We start from the raw sequence: 15,386 nt of genomic DNA, 5'->3' as shown, positions 1-15,386 counted from the left end.
TTCCTGCTCCTGAGCGGGCTCCGGTGGTGAGCACGGTGGTCAGCTGGTCCTTCTAAGGTCAGCAGACTTGGTGTGGAAGTCTCCTAAGAACAGACCATCTCCTGGGACTTGGAGTATTTCCTATCCGTGATCAGCAACATCTTTTCTTGCAGTATTTTGGCAAGTTTGTCCTTGTTCCCGGCCAGAATCAGGAAGTTCAGAAGCACATGAAAACAAACAATACATAAAAATGCTTCTCTCAAATTATTCAAAGTTTTAAAAAAATGAGAAATTATTCAGTGATATTGGGACTTGGTTGATGTTTCATCTTACTAATTATATTTATTCTTCATTGATGTGCCCAGCGTTTCCTTCCCAACAAATACCTTTCTTGGCATTGATTTTCATTAGACTTTTTTTCCTTAAAGTATATTTAAGAATAGGAAATGGTGAGATAGGTTATTACCACATTTTGCAAAAATTTACAGACATTTTCATGACATGAACTATTCTATCCTCAGAGAAATTTATAAATTGTTATTATCATTCTTAGAGATTACTACTATTCTTAAGAGCAGCATAATTTTTTCCTAAAAATGCTATCGTTTCAATGATCAGAGTTAAGCCAATTACAAGCCAATACTAAAAAGTGCTACTTTTCAAAATTTTACTTGTCATTCAAGATCCATCTAAATATCAGATCTGTAATGAAACTTTCCCAGTTCCCCAACTCCAAGTGATGTCCAAAAGGCTCTGCTTCTCACCCCTCCTCCAGTTACTTAATAAAATCCAATGGAGTGTTTTCAATCATCTTGCCCTTTCCACAAGATCTTTCTGGAAACCATTCCTTCCATCTTCAAGCATTCTCTTCTCTGACATGACTCTGGTTTTCCTCCTACCTCCATGGTTGCCCCTTTTCCTTTTGAGATTCTTCCTCCTCTAGCAAGTCATTAAATCTTACGGTTGTTCAAGGCTGGGTGCTCAGGGCCCTATTCACTTCTCACCTCACTTCTTAGGCAGCTTCATATATGCTCATAGCTTTGTCTGATTTCCAAAGTTCTAAATCCATCCCAGACATTTCCTCTAAGCCCCAGACCCATATGTCCAACTGCCTACTTGACATTTTTGCTTTGAAATCTCAATAACACTTGCATTCAATGTGGCCAAAGTTGAGGGCATGAACTTCTCCCCCAAACCAGGTCCTTCTGGAATTCCCTTTTTCTGTGATTAGCACAGTTATCCAGTTATGTAAGCCAGAATTATCCTTGATACTTCTTTACTCCCAGCCCTCATATGCAATTCCTCACCACATCATGTCAATTTTACCTATTAAATAGCTCTCAAATCTATTCACATCTCTCTACCTGCACCACCACTCTACTCCAAATTATACCATCATTTCTCAACTACACTCTTAGAATGGTCTCCTAACTAGTCATTCTTTCTCCCTCCAATCCATTCTCCATGCTGCACCCAAAATTGTTTTTATAATATGCAAATCTGAATAGATCATCTTCCTGTTAAAATCATGGCTTCCTAATTCTCTTGGAATAAAATCATACTTCCAAGTCTATCCTGTGAAGTCCTGACACCCCACCAGCTTTGTTCTCTTTGCTATTCATGTTTGGCTTTGTCTCTCAAATAAGCCATCCTCCTGCCACAAGACCTTCACCTATGCTCCCCCTGCCTAGATTGCTCTGCTCAGAGTGACCATGTAAGGTATGGTCTAAACCAGAATACTTTTGAATGTGAAGGGGACACTACTACTAATTACACAGGTATAAATCAAGAACTTCCAGGGCAAATTGGGACATATGTTTGTCTTAAATTAACTGAAATTTAAATTAATTTAAATGATTTGCATGGACTCACAGAAGTCTGCTTACTGGAGAACTGGTATAAATAAGAGTCTAAGTCACACCTTCACCCATTGCTCTAAAATGTGAAGGCCTTTTAAATGTAAAAATTATTTTTAATTTAAAATTTTAACAGTAAATGATTCTCTTTCAATTCTAACCAAAACGTTTTATAGTACTGCCAGGAAGCCATTTTAAACTCAGAAATTTCCAAGTTATTTATCCATGTAAAATCATAAAGTGTCGCAATGCTTCTGAGAGAGGGACCCAAATGTGAATATTCTAGTATCATTAAAATTTAGACTCCTTCTAGCTTATACCATATTACTCAGTTATATGACTCTCTTCTAGACTGTTAATATCTGAGTGCCAAGAGGACATCTTATATACCTTAGTATTTCCCTTTTCCCCACCTACTTTTTAATGTTTTGTATAATGGCTTGCACGAGCAGTTGTTGAAATGAATTGAAGTCATGTAGGGACTGTCTGAGTCTGCTCTTGAACTGGCCCCTTTGCTGACTCACATACCTGAAAGTTCTACTGACCTGCAAGATGCCTGCATCTCTCCAGTGGAGACTATATCTCCCTGTGGTTCATCCTGCACCACTGAGGGTTCCTGGTCCCAGAGCTGTATCCCACAGCACACCTGTCATCCTGGGCTTATAATGCTGCCATGGAGAATCACCAGGATAAACATTTGGCCTTCCTCAGGACATAGTTTTGGTACTTACTTTTATTAACCCTGGAATGCCCATCGGAGAGAGAAGAAACACAGCCTGGGAAGATCAAAGGCACCATGAGTTACACCACGGGCAATCATACCCAGCCACCACTGTGGAGAATGAAGATGCTGGCCACGTGCAGGAGTGGTTTAGAAAATAAACACTCCCAAGTCCACCTGACTTTGAATCCAAATTCGGTCACTGACAAGCTCTCTGTGCTCCTCAATACAATGGGCATGATACACACCCCTGCCTCAGTGAGGTTGTTCCTAGGGCTAAAGGAACTCATGCAGGTCAAGTCCTTCCAACAGTTACTGACCCTGAGAAAACCCTCCTAAATAACACTGACTCTTACAGGCATGGAGGTGAGAACCCCAGAATATCAGAAGAACAGAACAAAATAAGAATAATAGCTACTGGGTTTTGAGTGCTTACCATGTGCCACGCACTGTATTAAGCACTGTTTATATAGTAATATATGTATATATATAAATATATATATATATTGCATTTATTTTTTAAAAAACAACAATAAATATTGCCTTGGTGAGATTCTAGCAATAAAAAGTATTATCCCAGAAATAAGTGAATGACATGTGAGCTGTTACCGGTGTTTTCATTACTCGAGGCCAACCCAGATTGTGTAGTCCCAAAACAACCCCTTGAGCCATTCCCCTTCTTCTCAACCTTTGTGAGAATACATGTCTTCGCATTCTTTTAAGTTCTTTTACAGCTTCTTGGAATTTTCCTTAAGCATTCCTACTGTTTCTTGTTCAATATCTTTTTTGATTAGAGTCCTGTGTTCTCAGTAACTGAAACTTATTTTTTTCTTATGTTCCCTCTGAAAAACTATCAAGCTAAAACATGAGGATAGCTACTGTTGACAGTCGTCTCAGTTAAAACCTACCTTCCCTGCTTTTGAAAATAAACACATTACTATTTTCATGTTCATTTTTGCAGCATTCAATCCACAAATGCATGTTTCTCACAGAGTATTTAATAGTTCTAAGCTAAATTTGCAAGGTAGTACATACAGTATGGCTTGGGGACTCCAACTTGGTGAAATTTCCTTTCTCTATGATTTTGATATAAAGATCAAGATTTTTAAAAACAGAAGAAAGAAAGAACTTTGTTTTACAAAAGGAAAAAAGTTTTTTTACTTTACAAAATAAAGAAAACTTTATTTTGTTCCTTTTGCCAGAAGTGTGGTCTCTGGACGACTAACTCCTGGTTTGCCCCTTTCCTCCACGCAAAGCTGTCTCAACGACAGCCCTGGAACACACAGCTAGTGAAACAGCAATGGCAGGAAGCCTCCAACTTAGCCAGCTCAACACACAGTCCTTCGTGACCAGACAGGCCCAGACACACTCAAGAAACTGGAAGGTTAAAACTCGGCAGGGGAAACTCAGGTCTAATCAGCCATCTTGGGTCTCTCATATAAGATCACAGTGCTTGGAACAATAATCTCTGCGTGAGTTATCTAAACTGGCTGCTTCTACTACCCCATAAATCTATGGAGTGATTAAATTGCACAACGTTCCTCCTCTTTGTTAGGCTAGATAAACATCTTAGGAGAAATCATTCACTTAGCTAATTCTCAGAGTAGTCACATGAAATAAACAAAGCTTCTAACTGAGGCAGAGCAGTAAGGTGAAAGTTCTTGTCTGAGATGTGGGATCTGGGTTCTCTCCGTCTTCGTTTTGCAAGCAGTGACAGTGACATGAATTAGTAATGTGCTCAGGAAGCTCAAAGGAATACCTTTTACGAGAGCTGCTTCTTCCACACCATATTTGGGCTGCTCTAGGATTTCATATTTCTGACACCACCACCATCTCATCTTCCTTGTTCCTTAGAGATGCTCGCCCCTGCCATGAATCTGCCCCATGTTCCCTGCAACCTGTTTACATCAAGAACTCCATTATCTTCTTCACTGGTCTAAGATCCCATAGGAGCATGGTAGCTACTGCTCTGTCCCTTCCTGACACCTATTCCTCACCCTGAAATGACCTCCACACCCCACGATTGGGGCCAGAGTATGGTTCCTGTCATGTGGTCCATGCTTCAGCCACTGTAAGCTGTCATTGCTGTCAGAGTCCTCACGAGTTACATAAGAGGCCACATAAATGCCTGCTCCCTAAGTACAAGCTTGTATTAACCAGAGACAGCGCAAGAGGCCAAATGTGCAGAGGAGGTCCATCCCAGCTCCACATCCCGGGGGAGGGGGAGGGGCTGTCTCCAGGTCTCGGCTCCTGGACCAAGGGCAGCTGCCTGTTTGTCACCTTCAGTCCTGAGGACGACATGTTAGGTTTTCAGCCTGAAGAGGCAAAAGAGAAGCAGCCCTTTCAAAATGAGAATTCCCCTGCTGTTTGTTTCCTTTTGGAACACAATAAGAACAGACTGGGGACATGACTCTGAGCTGTCAACGCTTCCTACCGGCTTCCACAGCACCTTTCATTTGCCAGAAAAGAAAAAAAACCTGCTCAAGTTAAACAAGGGCTTAATGAATAGTCAAAATAATTGTTTAGCTTGGATATAAGGACTTAGGTAAATAGATGATTGCCTGAGACCTGAGCCAATAAAAGCAGTACAGCAGGACACCGCTTGTTCTGTCCCTCGGACAACAGCCCAGCGGCCTCTGCTCTTCCTCCAAGGACTGTTGTTACGGGATTATTTCTCTCTCCCCACCAGCATACTAAAGCAATTTAGTAGCAGAAGGGGTTCATCAAAGCAGGGAGAAGTAAAGAGAACATTCTACATTAGAAATATAGGCTTAAAACATTAATCTTACTATGCTAGAGCTTCAACTAAATAAAATGCTCAAGATACAGAATGTTTACTTTGTTTGTATTTAACTTTTCTGGTGTTGAAAATTTTCCAAAATGCATTGTTAGCCCACTTACAATTGTCCTGCCTCCTGCCTTACCAGTATTTTTTGACATGATTTAATCCTTTTGAAAACAATTGTTTGCTACACCAAAGGGCCATCATTAAGTAATCAGCTTCTCGGAGTGCCATTGTAGTTACAGACAGCGTAGGAACTGAAACTGAATCTTTTGGGTATGGTTTAGCCGTTTGTTGTGGTTGCTGTTGATTTTGTTTTGTTATGTTTTGTTTGTTCAGGTATCTTTGCTATCAGCTTGCTTTGCTATTTGTCTCTTTTTCCCAAAAGTGGGGAGCAGTATGAAAATGGCACTCAGTCAAGAGCTTGAATCAATTAGTTGCCAGCTAATTTCAGTTCTGCTAAATAATATTTTCAATAATTGCTTTCCATTTCTTACTTGGAAGTAATAGATGCCTTGTTGATCCAGAATGGGATTTGGTTGTCTTGCTCATACAGCCCATTTCCACAGCACTGCTCTTTGAATAAACAACATCCATCTGCTTAAGCCTCGAATTCATTAAGGGGGTGGATACCTATGGTATTCAGTTTCTCAAAACTGTGATAACTATATTTGGTTTAATGGCAAATAACAATCAAAGCATACACTGTGTAAGAAACGTTAATGCTTACCTCTTTAAACAATTTTTATCCTGATAATATGGGACGGTGGTTAAGAACATGGGGTTTAATCCATTCTGAGTTTAAGCAAAAGCTCTACCCTTAGTACTTCTATGAATTTGAACAAATTATCAAATTTGCCTTGGCTTTAGTTTGCCTATCTGTAAAATAGTCTAAGAATAATAAATACCTACTGTGGGTTGTTGGGTTGGTGATATGAGATAATGCATGTAAAATGCTCAGCACAGTGTAAATTGTTCATTAAATGTTAACTATCTTATTTCGCGCATCTTATAATTTCCTCACAACAACCTTGTGAGGTAGGCAAAATTGCTATCACTATGCCATTTAAATATTAGACAGTTCAACCTCAAAGTGATTATTTTTTTTTGTTTCAAGTTACTCAAGATGGCAAAATGCTGATGTCTCAGCACAGGAGTCCCTGAGTTCCTACTGCATTGCCTGCCCTTTGTCCATTCTGCCGTGGGGTGCTATCTCCTCAACCCCTAAATCTAAAGTCTTCTATTATGGGGGAAGTCTAAGGTTTTTGTTTTTTGTTTTTTGTTTTTCATTTTAAAAATCAGGTCTGGCTGGCATAGTGGCTCACACCTGTAATCCTAGCACTCTGGGAGGCCGAGGTAGAAGGATCACTTGAGTTCAGGAGTTCCAGACCAGGCTGAGCAAGAGTGAGACCCTGTCTATACTAAAAATAGAAAAATAAGTCAGGCATGGTGGCACATGCTTTTAGTCCCAGCTACTCAGGAGGCTGAGGCAGGAGGATCGCTTGAGCCCAGGAGTCTGAGGTTGCAGTGAGCTAAGCTAATGGCACAGCACTCTGGCCCTGGCAACAGAGTGAGACTCTGTCTCAAAAAAGAAAAAAAAAAATAGGTCTGCACACTCCATAAGGTTAGAAACCAATGGTATAGAGGAGAGAGCTCTGCCTATGAAGTCTAACAACCTAGATCCTAGATGTAAGTGCTAATTACTAATATAAGCTTCAAGCACCATAAACTCGGGCAGCTCAGTTAAAGTCCATATATATTTACTACCTCAGACCTTTAAGAGCCTCCAGCCCTTAGCTGGGACCACAGGGTGAACAGCAGTCCTTGGAAGCCATTCTTTCTTCCCCGTGGGCCTCGATTTTCTCACTTATAAAGTAAAGAGAATAATAATAATAAGTGGCTCTCTTCACCAGGCTATTACGAGGATCCAACAAGAAAAACAAGAAAATAAATATACTGTGATGTTTGTGAAAGTGCTTTGTAAACCCTTCAGCACATTATAAATACAGGGCATTTAAGACAACTGCCAAGGAGAGAAAAACACTTCAACTCTTCTATATCACTTTCCTTTAACTATAGACCATCCACCCCATGGACTTATCAAAATATATAAATTAATTTTTTAAAAAAGCTAACAGTATGCCCTTCTTCAATGTCAATTTATATTCATATTTTTAAAGTACTTTTCCATCTCTTCCTTCTTCCTCCCACTTTGCTTTCTTTTATCCATAAGTTATGACATTCTTTAATATCAATATGGCAATATAGTATCAGATTATATGAGATATTAAATAAGGCACCAATATAAAATTCAAAGCAGAGGACAGCCCCAGAGCTCACAGCTTGCACTTTACAACCCCAGGTACCCTCAAGGCCCTTCCATGAGCGACATTTTAAGCAGGGTCAGTTGCAGGGGTGGCAGCAGATGATGTGGATCTCAGCCTGCCCTGGCTAACTCCAGGAGTTAGGAAGGAGGGGGAAGACTGTTACTCTCTCCCTTCCCAGGCAGGCTGGGGCCTCAGTGCCACCTGACTTCTGGGACAAAATGGTTTATGGCCATGAACCCATTACTACTGGAATTGAAACCTTCCCTGATTCGGTTCTTCCAGAAATATATTAGGCCTCATGTATTTTTACCTCTCCTTTGACTCCATGTTATGTGTAATAACTGGTGAATTTTGTCTTTATATCTACTCTTGTCAACAAGGGACATTCACTTAGAGTCCACTACGTACCAGACAATATACAAAGTGCTTCAGAGAAATGCAAATGGCATGGCATACGCAATCCCTGCTTTGCAGTTTAGAAGTAAATAAACCAGCACTTATTGCCAGGCAGCAGGTATCATTTTAGGATCTGTGATTGATGATACTTCGAAGTAGATCTCATCTTCATTTTATAAATGAGGCAACTGAGGCTCAGAAATAAATTTGCCAAGATCACACAGTCAGCAAATGTCAGAGCCAGGCTTCTCCAAGGCCTACCTCATTCTAAAGTCCCTGGTCTTTCCACTCCCTTGATTGGGAAGGCAAGACACACACCAAAAAAAAAAAAAAAAAAAACGGAAAAGGAACACAGACATTAAAGGAAAACAACAAGTAAATAAGTCCCAGAGGCTCTCCAGACTGCCCTATGTGCAAGGGTGGCGGAGTGGCTAATGTACCTGGGACAAGGCTAGCCTTTGGGCAGATTCTAGAGCAGGTGAATGATACAACCTGGGGACAAGGAAAATGGATGCCAGTCAGAAAACAATTGTGCTGGAACCCAGAGAAATGACACTCTGGCTGATTAAATCTTATAAGACAAAACTACTTTCTCAACACACCATTTGTCTTTCCAGATTCAGATGCTTCCTTTTTATGGCTCTGGGAAGTATAAAAAAGACTATGGAAACATAAGTTGTTGTGATTTTCACAGACCCATCTTCCAGGCAAATACAAGAGGGCAGTAGTTCGTTTGTGATCACATTGCCAAGTTCATTACACTCAGCGTTAATCAGACATCCCTTCACGCATAGCACTCTGTTCAGTAAGGCGAGAGGGAATCATTTTTCTCCGGACATCTGGTGTTGGTTTCATTGGCATAACTGGCTAAGAGGATTTACAGAAGAAAAGTGAAGACACTTGGCAACGTTTTCAAACATTTGTTTGGATTTTCTGTTTTCTAGGAGATGTACAACTAACGGGTCAGACGGGGGTCCCTGCTGAACGCCGAGGCTCCTACCCATTCATTGACTTCCGCCTACTTAACAGTGAGTAATCAAGTGTACCTGGAAAGGAACAAACGTTTTCTTCAAAAAGGAAAAAAAAAAAAGAATCCTCATTTCCCTCTGAACTTCAAAACCTTCCAGGGTCTGCCTTCCTTCCTGCATCTCTCTCCTGCCAACTGGAACTTAACCCTTTTGTCTTTGAATTCCCTCACCAGGGAAGTAATTCTGGCCCTGCCCTGCCTCTCTGAGCTTTAGTGAGAGTCCAGTGAAAACATGTCAGCTTTCAAAATGTAAATCTTAAAAACCGGTGAAGCCCTATACAAGGAAGCTATTAGTCTCATTTTCTGACACATTCTCTCCACCTTCAGCCAAGACCGGACTAGATGAGATTCGATTTTATTTTTCAAACCCCACAGAGAAACCTCTTCTGCAGTTGCCTTTAGTAACACCCCCCCCCCATTATCTAATCCTCAGTGCTTGTCTGATCTAAATCCTTGAGGTCTAGTCTTGCATTCTTGGTAAAACTCTTCACCATGGCAAAGTTCTTTTCGCCTGCACTTGCTGCTTTCTCCTTCATCACTAACCTTATGCAAGTTCATTTACTTCTCCCTTTCCCCTCTATCTACTGGTCCTCATTGGGAGTTTTGGTCCCAATTCTTTTAATATTAGGTTCCTCTGGAAACCTAAACCAGAGACCAGTCATCCAGACTTCGTATCTCCTATCGTAATCATCCTTCACTTTGGACTTGTGGGGGAGTTAGGGGAGAAAGTGGATAAATTTCACATTTTGCTTCAAGGTTTTCAGGGTTTGGTTCTCATATCACTTCCCATCTACGAATTTCAAAGTGTTGGATTGCACCCACAGAATATTACTTTCCTATGACATAAACAAGCTCAGCTAAAGAGGTAATTTGATTTACTTCGACCCCTGGAAATTACCAGGAGAAATTAGAACTTGCTATTTCTGATCCTTAGATCCTTGAAAGGCCAATAGGAGATGGACATGTTTGTATTTCTCCTGGCTGGGTAACTTCTCATATCAGTGTGCAGTGTCTGTTTTTTCAGCTCTTACAGGGACACAAAGACTTGGATTAACTCTTTCCATACTAGAGACAGCCTTCCCCACCCAGACCCCCAAAATTGCTTTATAGAAGGCAGAATTGAGTCACGAGACCAGCGCAATATTGGATACAGCCTGTGGATACAGCCAATGGTGTCTCTGACCCCTCCTTATGACCTTGAATGGGCTGTTCCAGCTACCCACGGAAGTTTCACCTTTGACAGGCTCTGGACCAAATGGATTTCCAGGTCCCAGGCATGTGGTTGCACCGAGAGAATAAGGATGAGCAAGGGATCCAGTTCATATAGACCAGAACTCTCCAAAAGCAACCTATCCTGTTAGTTAGAGGGAGAAAATAACCAAGAAGCCTCTTTGCAGTAGTTGATAAGATACTGTTTCATGGTTTCTAATATAAACCATGAATAAATTAAGAAAATAGGAGATATTTCTCTTTATAATTCCAAGGATCCAAATGATAATAAAAATTTAATCCCACTGTCAATAAGCCACATCACTGCATATGGTGGTTATCTTGGGAGGTGGAACAACAGAATATTTAACTGTCTACATCATGGGCTTCTGTAACACTTGGATTTTTTTTTTTTTTACAATTTTTTGTTACTTTTGTAATCTGAAAAACATCTGCAAAAATCAATAAAAACTTAAAGAGAAACTCACTGCAGATAATATTTCACTGTCATATTATTCACCCTGTGACAGATCATCTGCAAGAAGCTGCCACCATGCCCCCCCTCTGCTGGAGGTTCTCCAGCATGTCTCAGTGCCTGGGCTCACCCCAGCCTCCCGTCTCAGCCTTGGACGCTGGGTCCCCCTCCTCCCCCATCGCCCCCACCTGTCGCTTAAGACCCTCCACCTGTCGAGTGACAATGTTGGCCATCTATCCTGAAATTCCCTTTTTATTCTTCTCGGTACTGCACTCTGGATAACTCTTTCACTCATGTCTCTGAATTTATGACAAATGCTAAGGCAACATTAATTTGCCTTCATGGTATTTTGCTTTATAAGTGGCCTCAATTTTTTGTCCTGTGTGTATAAAACACATCCCTAAATAGACTATAAGATCCTAAGGACAGTCTCTTTATGGTTACTGAAAACTCAGTAACTATAGTTAATCTAACTTTAACCAATTAAAGGGTCTCCTCAAAAAGATTATGTTAAATAACTATGAATCTAAATCATCCCGTGTTTAACTGAACAGCACAAATAGGACTGAAGACCTCTAAGCTTTTCCTTTATTTGTGGTACTACCCACCCCTTTGTATAATGCCCCACATACCCTGTCAGTGAATTGAAACTTGAACCAATGAGATTACTGCGGTTACCTTCCACAATTTCTAACTTAGTCTGCAATTACGGCAGCTTGCTAGCATGTAGCAGTAGGCATGTGGACATCTAGCTTACATACAGTCACATAAACTATATTATATATTGTATCTCCTGCTGCTTATGTGCTGTCTAATCCTCTTTAATCTCATTCCTGTTCCTTCTGTAGTTCGCCTGATTTGTTAGCGTGTGCTTTCTGCCAAAAGGGAAACATTTTGGAACATTTCGGGATTTTCTCCTAAAACTTTTATCTTTACCAACTGATTCCAATTCTATGCTATAAGTTCTAAACTGGCTTAAAGTGATTCTATCACCTTAATTTTGAGTCCATTTTTTCCAAGTATGGGCGCAGACCGAAGACTTCATTTTCCTCGGGTGCTTGCAGTTTTGTTCTCTCTCCCAAGGGAGAATCTAATCTAGGACTTTTTTTTTAAAACATGTATAGAAAAAGCCAAAGTGCCATAGCCTCTATTCCCCAGTCTGCATCCCTGCAGCCTACCTTCTAAAATTCCTGTGAAACCCACACAACTGCCATTCCCTATCCAGAGTGTCCCTGGCTGTTTATCCTCCACCACCCACCTCAACATGTGCCTTGGATCACTGCAACGTGCATAAACAAAAATTCATATTAAATAGTAAAGCCCACTGCATTTCTTCATTGGCCCCATTAGTCATAGCAGGATAGGGGACATCATAATTAATATCTAAAATAACTTATCTTCTACAAGAAACAAAGTTTCTAGATATTAAAACAGATTAACTAGAACAGGGGTGGATAAATGACAGCCTATACACCTAATCTATCCCCCTTTCCCTGCCCCTGCCTATTTTGGTAAATAAAATTTTTACTGGGACACTGCCATGCCCCTTTGTTTATATGACAGCTATGGCTGCTTTCACATTACAATGGCAAAGTAGTGGCAACAGAGACCATGTGGTCCACAAAGCCAAAAACACTTATAATATGACCCTTTACAGAACAAGGTTGCCAACCTCTAATTAGACTTTTTTTTAACAGATTTAAGAGGGTTTTATGACCTCTCCATAGGCGTATTCAGACCAGTCTATTTTCCTTTTTTAATGTCATATTTTTTCTTTTCAATTCCCAGTACCACCACTTTACTTTCAAGAATGGACTCCCATTACTAAATTTATATGAGACAGAAGTATAAAAAGAAAGGGAACCTCTGTTGTTAATCCAGATTTAAAATTCCAATTTAAATTATAATGTCTAATTGCATAAATATTCTTCTAGAAGAGATGTCCATTTCTACATATTTTGGGGGAAAGGAGAGCATAGTACCACCATGCTTGTGTACCTATTATCTACATATAAGGTGACTATATATACTTGGTTTGCCTGGCATAGTCTTAATTTGCATCTGTTGTTCAGGAATACTTATTAATAGCACTGTCTTTTACTCCCAACTCCCAAAATGTATGGGTTTGGACACTAAATTACAAGGCCAACTGTTATATAGGTTTTCCTACAAAAGAGTACTTCAATACAATGCCTCTCAAAGATCTCACACAGGAATAAGACTAAAAGCTCTATTGTGCAATGTAGTGAAGATAGTAATAAATATATTACATACTTGAAAATTGCTAAGAGAATAAATTTTAAGTGTTCTCATCACAAAAAATAAGTGTATGAGGTAATACATATGTTATTTAAGTTTATTTAGCCATTCCACAATGTACGCACATTTTAAAACATCATGTTGTGCACCATAAATATGTACAATTTTAATTTGTCCATTAAGTAATAATAAAATATCACATACATTCCAGGAATAAAAATTAGAAAGCCCTCCTCATAAGAGATCCATCCAGACCAATAAAAATATGTAAGCCAATTTTGTTTCCTGTTTCTATTTTATACAATTAAGAAAAGAGGCATCTCTATGAATTTCCAGAAGCTTCTCTGGATAAATAGCAGGAAACTGGCTTCGGCATCATTGTGTAGGACACAGAAAACACAGACCTTTAAAGAAGAGAATTATCTTTACACCTAGGCATGGAGGGCAGAGCAGAGTGAGAGAAGAGGGAGGACAATTATTGTTATTCTTAGAGATGTACTAACACGGTGAGCTAGCGAGGGCAGGAGCAATGGAAATGGAACAGCTCTATTATCCCAACGCTTGTTTCCTATAGATTCATTTTGTTTACTAATTCTGTTTGGGGGAAAACAAAAGAGGCAAAAACGTGGAGAAGGGTGTTCAGAGACGTGTGGACACAGAGGTGAAAGCCACAGAATTACAACCTTCTGCAGAGCAGGCGGCCCCAGCAACCCCTACAGCTCTGGCTCCTGATTTAATATAATCAGTAGCCTGAGTAGATAATGACTAGGTTGAGATGTTCCCGTGGCAACCATCTCAGAGCAACACAAAGTGATTTCCACAGAGGAAGTGACATAAAAAGAAAACATGCCCAGTGACTGTTGCGCTTGAGGGAAGGAAACAGCTTCAGCCAGAGGTTTTAGGACACCAAATATCAGCTGCCACCGAGAACCCGGTGCTCCACACCAGGCCCCGGGCTTTGCAGTAGTAGGTTAATTGGCTATTTGGCTTTTCCTGCCTGTTAATTTGCTAATCTTGATCTTTAAACCTCTATTTCTCCAGACTTGCCTTCCTTGTCAGGGTCACTTTAGCTGCACAAGCATGAGGTCATTTTAGTAGAGCTACAAAAATATTTTCCTTTGCTTATTATTTCCGAAATGGAACCAATATATACAAACATATGTATATATATTTTAACCTTTTTATGAGAAAGAAGTGACCCAGAGACTTGAATGCTTTTTCAAAAAGCTGCCATCTAAAACATATTACGCCCTGCAGCCATTCTTTCTTTGACACACAAAATATATTCAGTGAAGAGCTGTTGACCAAAAGCCACCCAGCATGTTAGAAACCATCTAGCGCTAAGTGATATCCTCATTTTAAAAATGGAGGGACAGTTTGTTTTTAAACTCCTTTTCCAAAGAGAGAATTCTTAGCAAATGATTACAGCCTTTCGGTAACCATAAAGAAACTTTTTAATGTCACCTGTAAGAACCATACAAAATGCAAAGAACCTGAAATAAAATATCACTGGGGGACTTTTTAACACTCAAATGTTACATTTTATTATTTTTATCTGCACAAAGTTCTACAGTTTATAAAAAAAAGTGAAGATTCCTTTTATATCTTTCCATATTTTCCTTAAGAATCTATAAATAAATGCACAAATGATTGTACCCTATATTACTGTCTAAATTTACCTTTTTCACTTAATTTATCTTGTAGATATTTTCATAAACATACATACCAATTGGAAATAGTAACTACTATTTTTTTTCAAAATATTACAGGGGCATAAATGTTTTGGGTTACATGGATTGCTTTTGTTATGCTTGAGTCAGGGTTATAAGTGTGCCCATCACTCAGATAGTGTTCTTCGCTCCCATTAGGTAGGTTTTCCCTCATCTCCTGCTCCCCCCATCCCCTGCTTGATTTCCAGTGGGTTTTACTTCTCTTTTTGCACATGTGCGCTCATCGGTTAGCTCCAATTTAATAGCGAGTACACATGGTGTTTGTTTTTCCTCTCTTTAGATACTTCACTTACCATAATGGTCTCCAGTTCCATCCAAATTACTCTTAAAGGCCTTTATACATCCTTCTTCGTGGCTTAGTAGTACTCCATACTATACATATACCACATTTTGTTAATCCACTCATGAATAGATGGGCACTTGGGTTGATTCCACATCTTTGCAGTTGTGAATTGTGCTGCAATAAACATTTGTGTGCATGTTTATAAAGTGCATAAAATGACTTCTTTTCCTTTGGGTAAATACCCAGTAATAGGATAGCTGGATCAAATGATAGGTCTGCTTTCAGTTCTTTGAGGACTCTCCATACTGTTTTCCATAGAAGTTGTACTAATTTATAGTCCCA

At 39.8% G+C, this 15,386-nt stretch overlaps 1 protein-coding gene across 3 annotated transcripts in view; it reads left to right on the top strand.

Annotated features, from left to right (window-relative positions):
* Window positions 1-15,386, top strand: part of PDE7B (phosphodiesterase 7B) — a 310,933-nt gene that overhangs the window by 219,135 nt on the left and 76,412 nt on the right. For all 3 annotated transcript variants that reach the window (XM_012739467.3, XM_012739466.3, XM_012739465.3), the window contains one exon: window positions 9,006-9,089. In XM_012739467.3, the coding sequence (XP_012594921.1) occupies window positions 9,006-9,089 (84 nt within the window). The remainder of the gene's footprint in view (window positions 1-9,005; window positions 9,090-15,386) is intronic.

Source organism: Microcebus murinus, chromosome 5, assembly GCF_040939455.1.
Source record: "Microcebus murinus isolate Inina chromosome 5, M.murinus_Inina_mat1.0, whole genome shotgun sequence".
NCBI classification, from domain to species: Eukaryota; Metazoa; Chordata; class Mammalia; order Primates; family Cheirogaleidae; genus Microcebus; species Microcebus murinus.
This window is presented reverse-complemented; position numbering and strand designations above follow the sequence as displayed.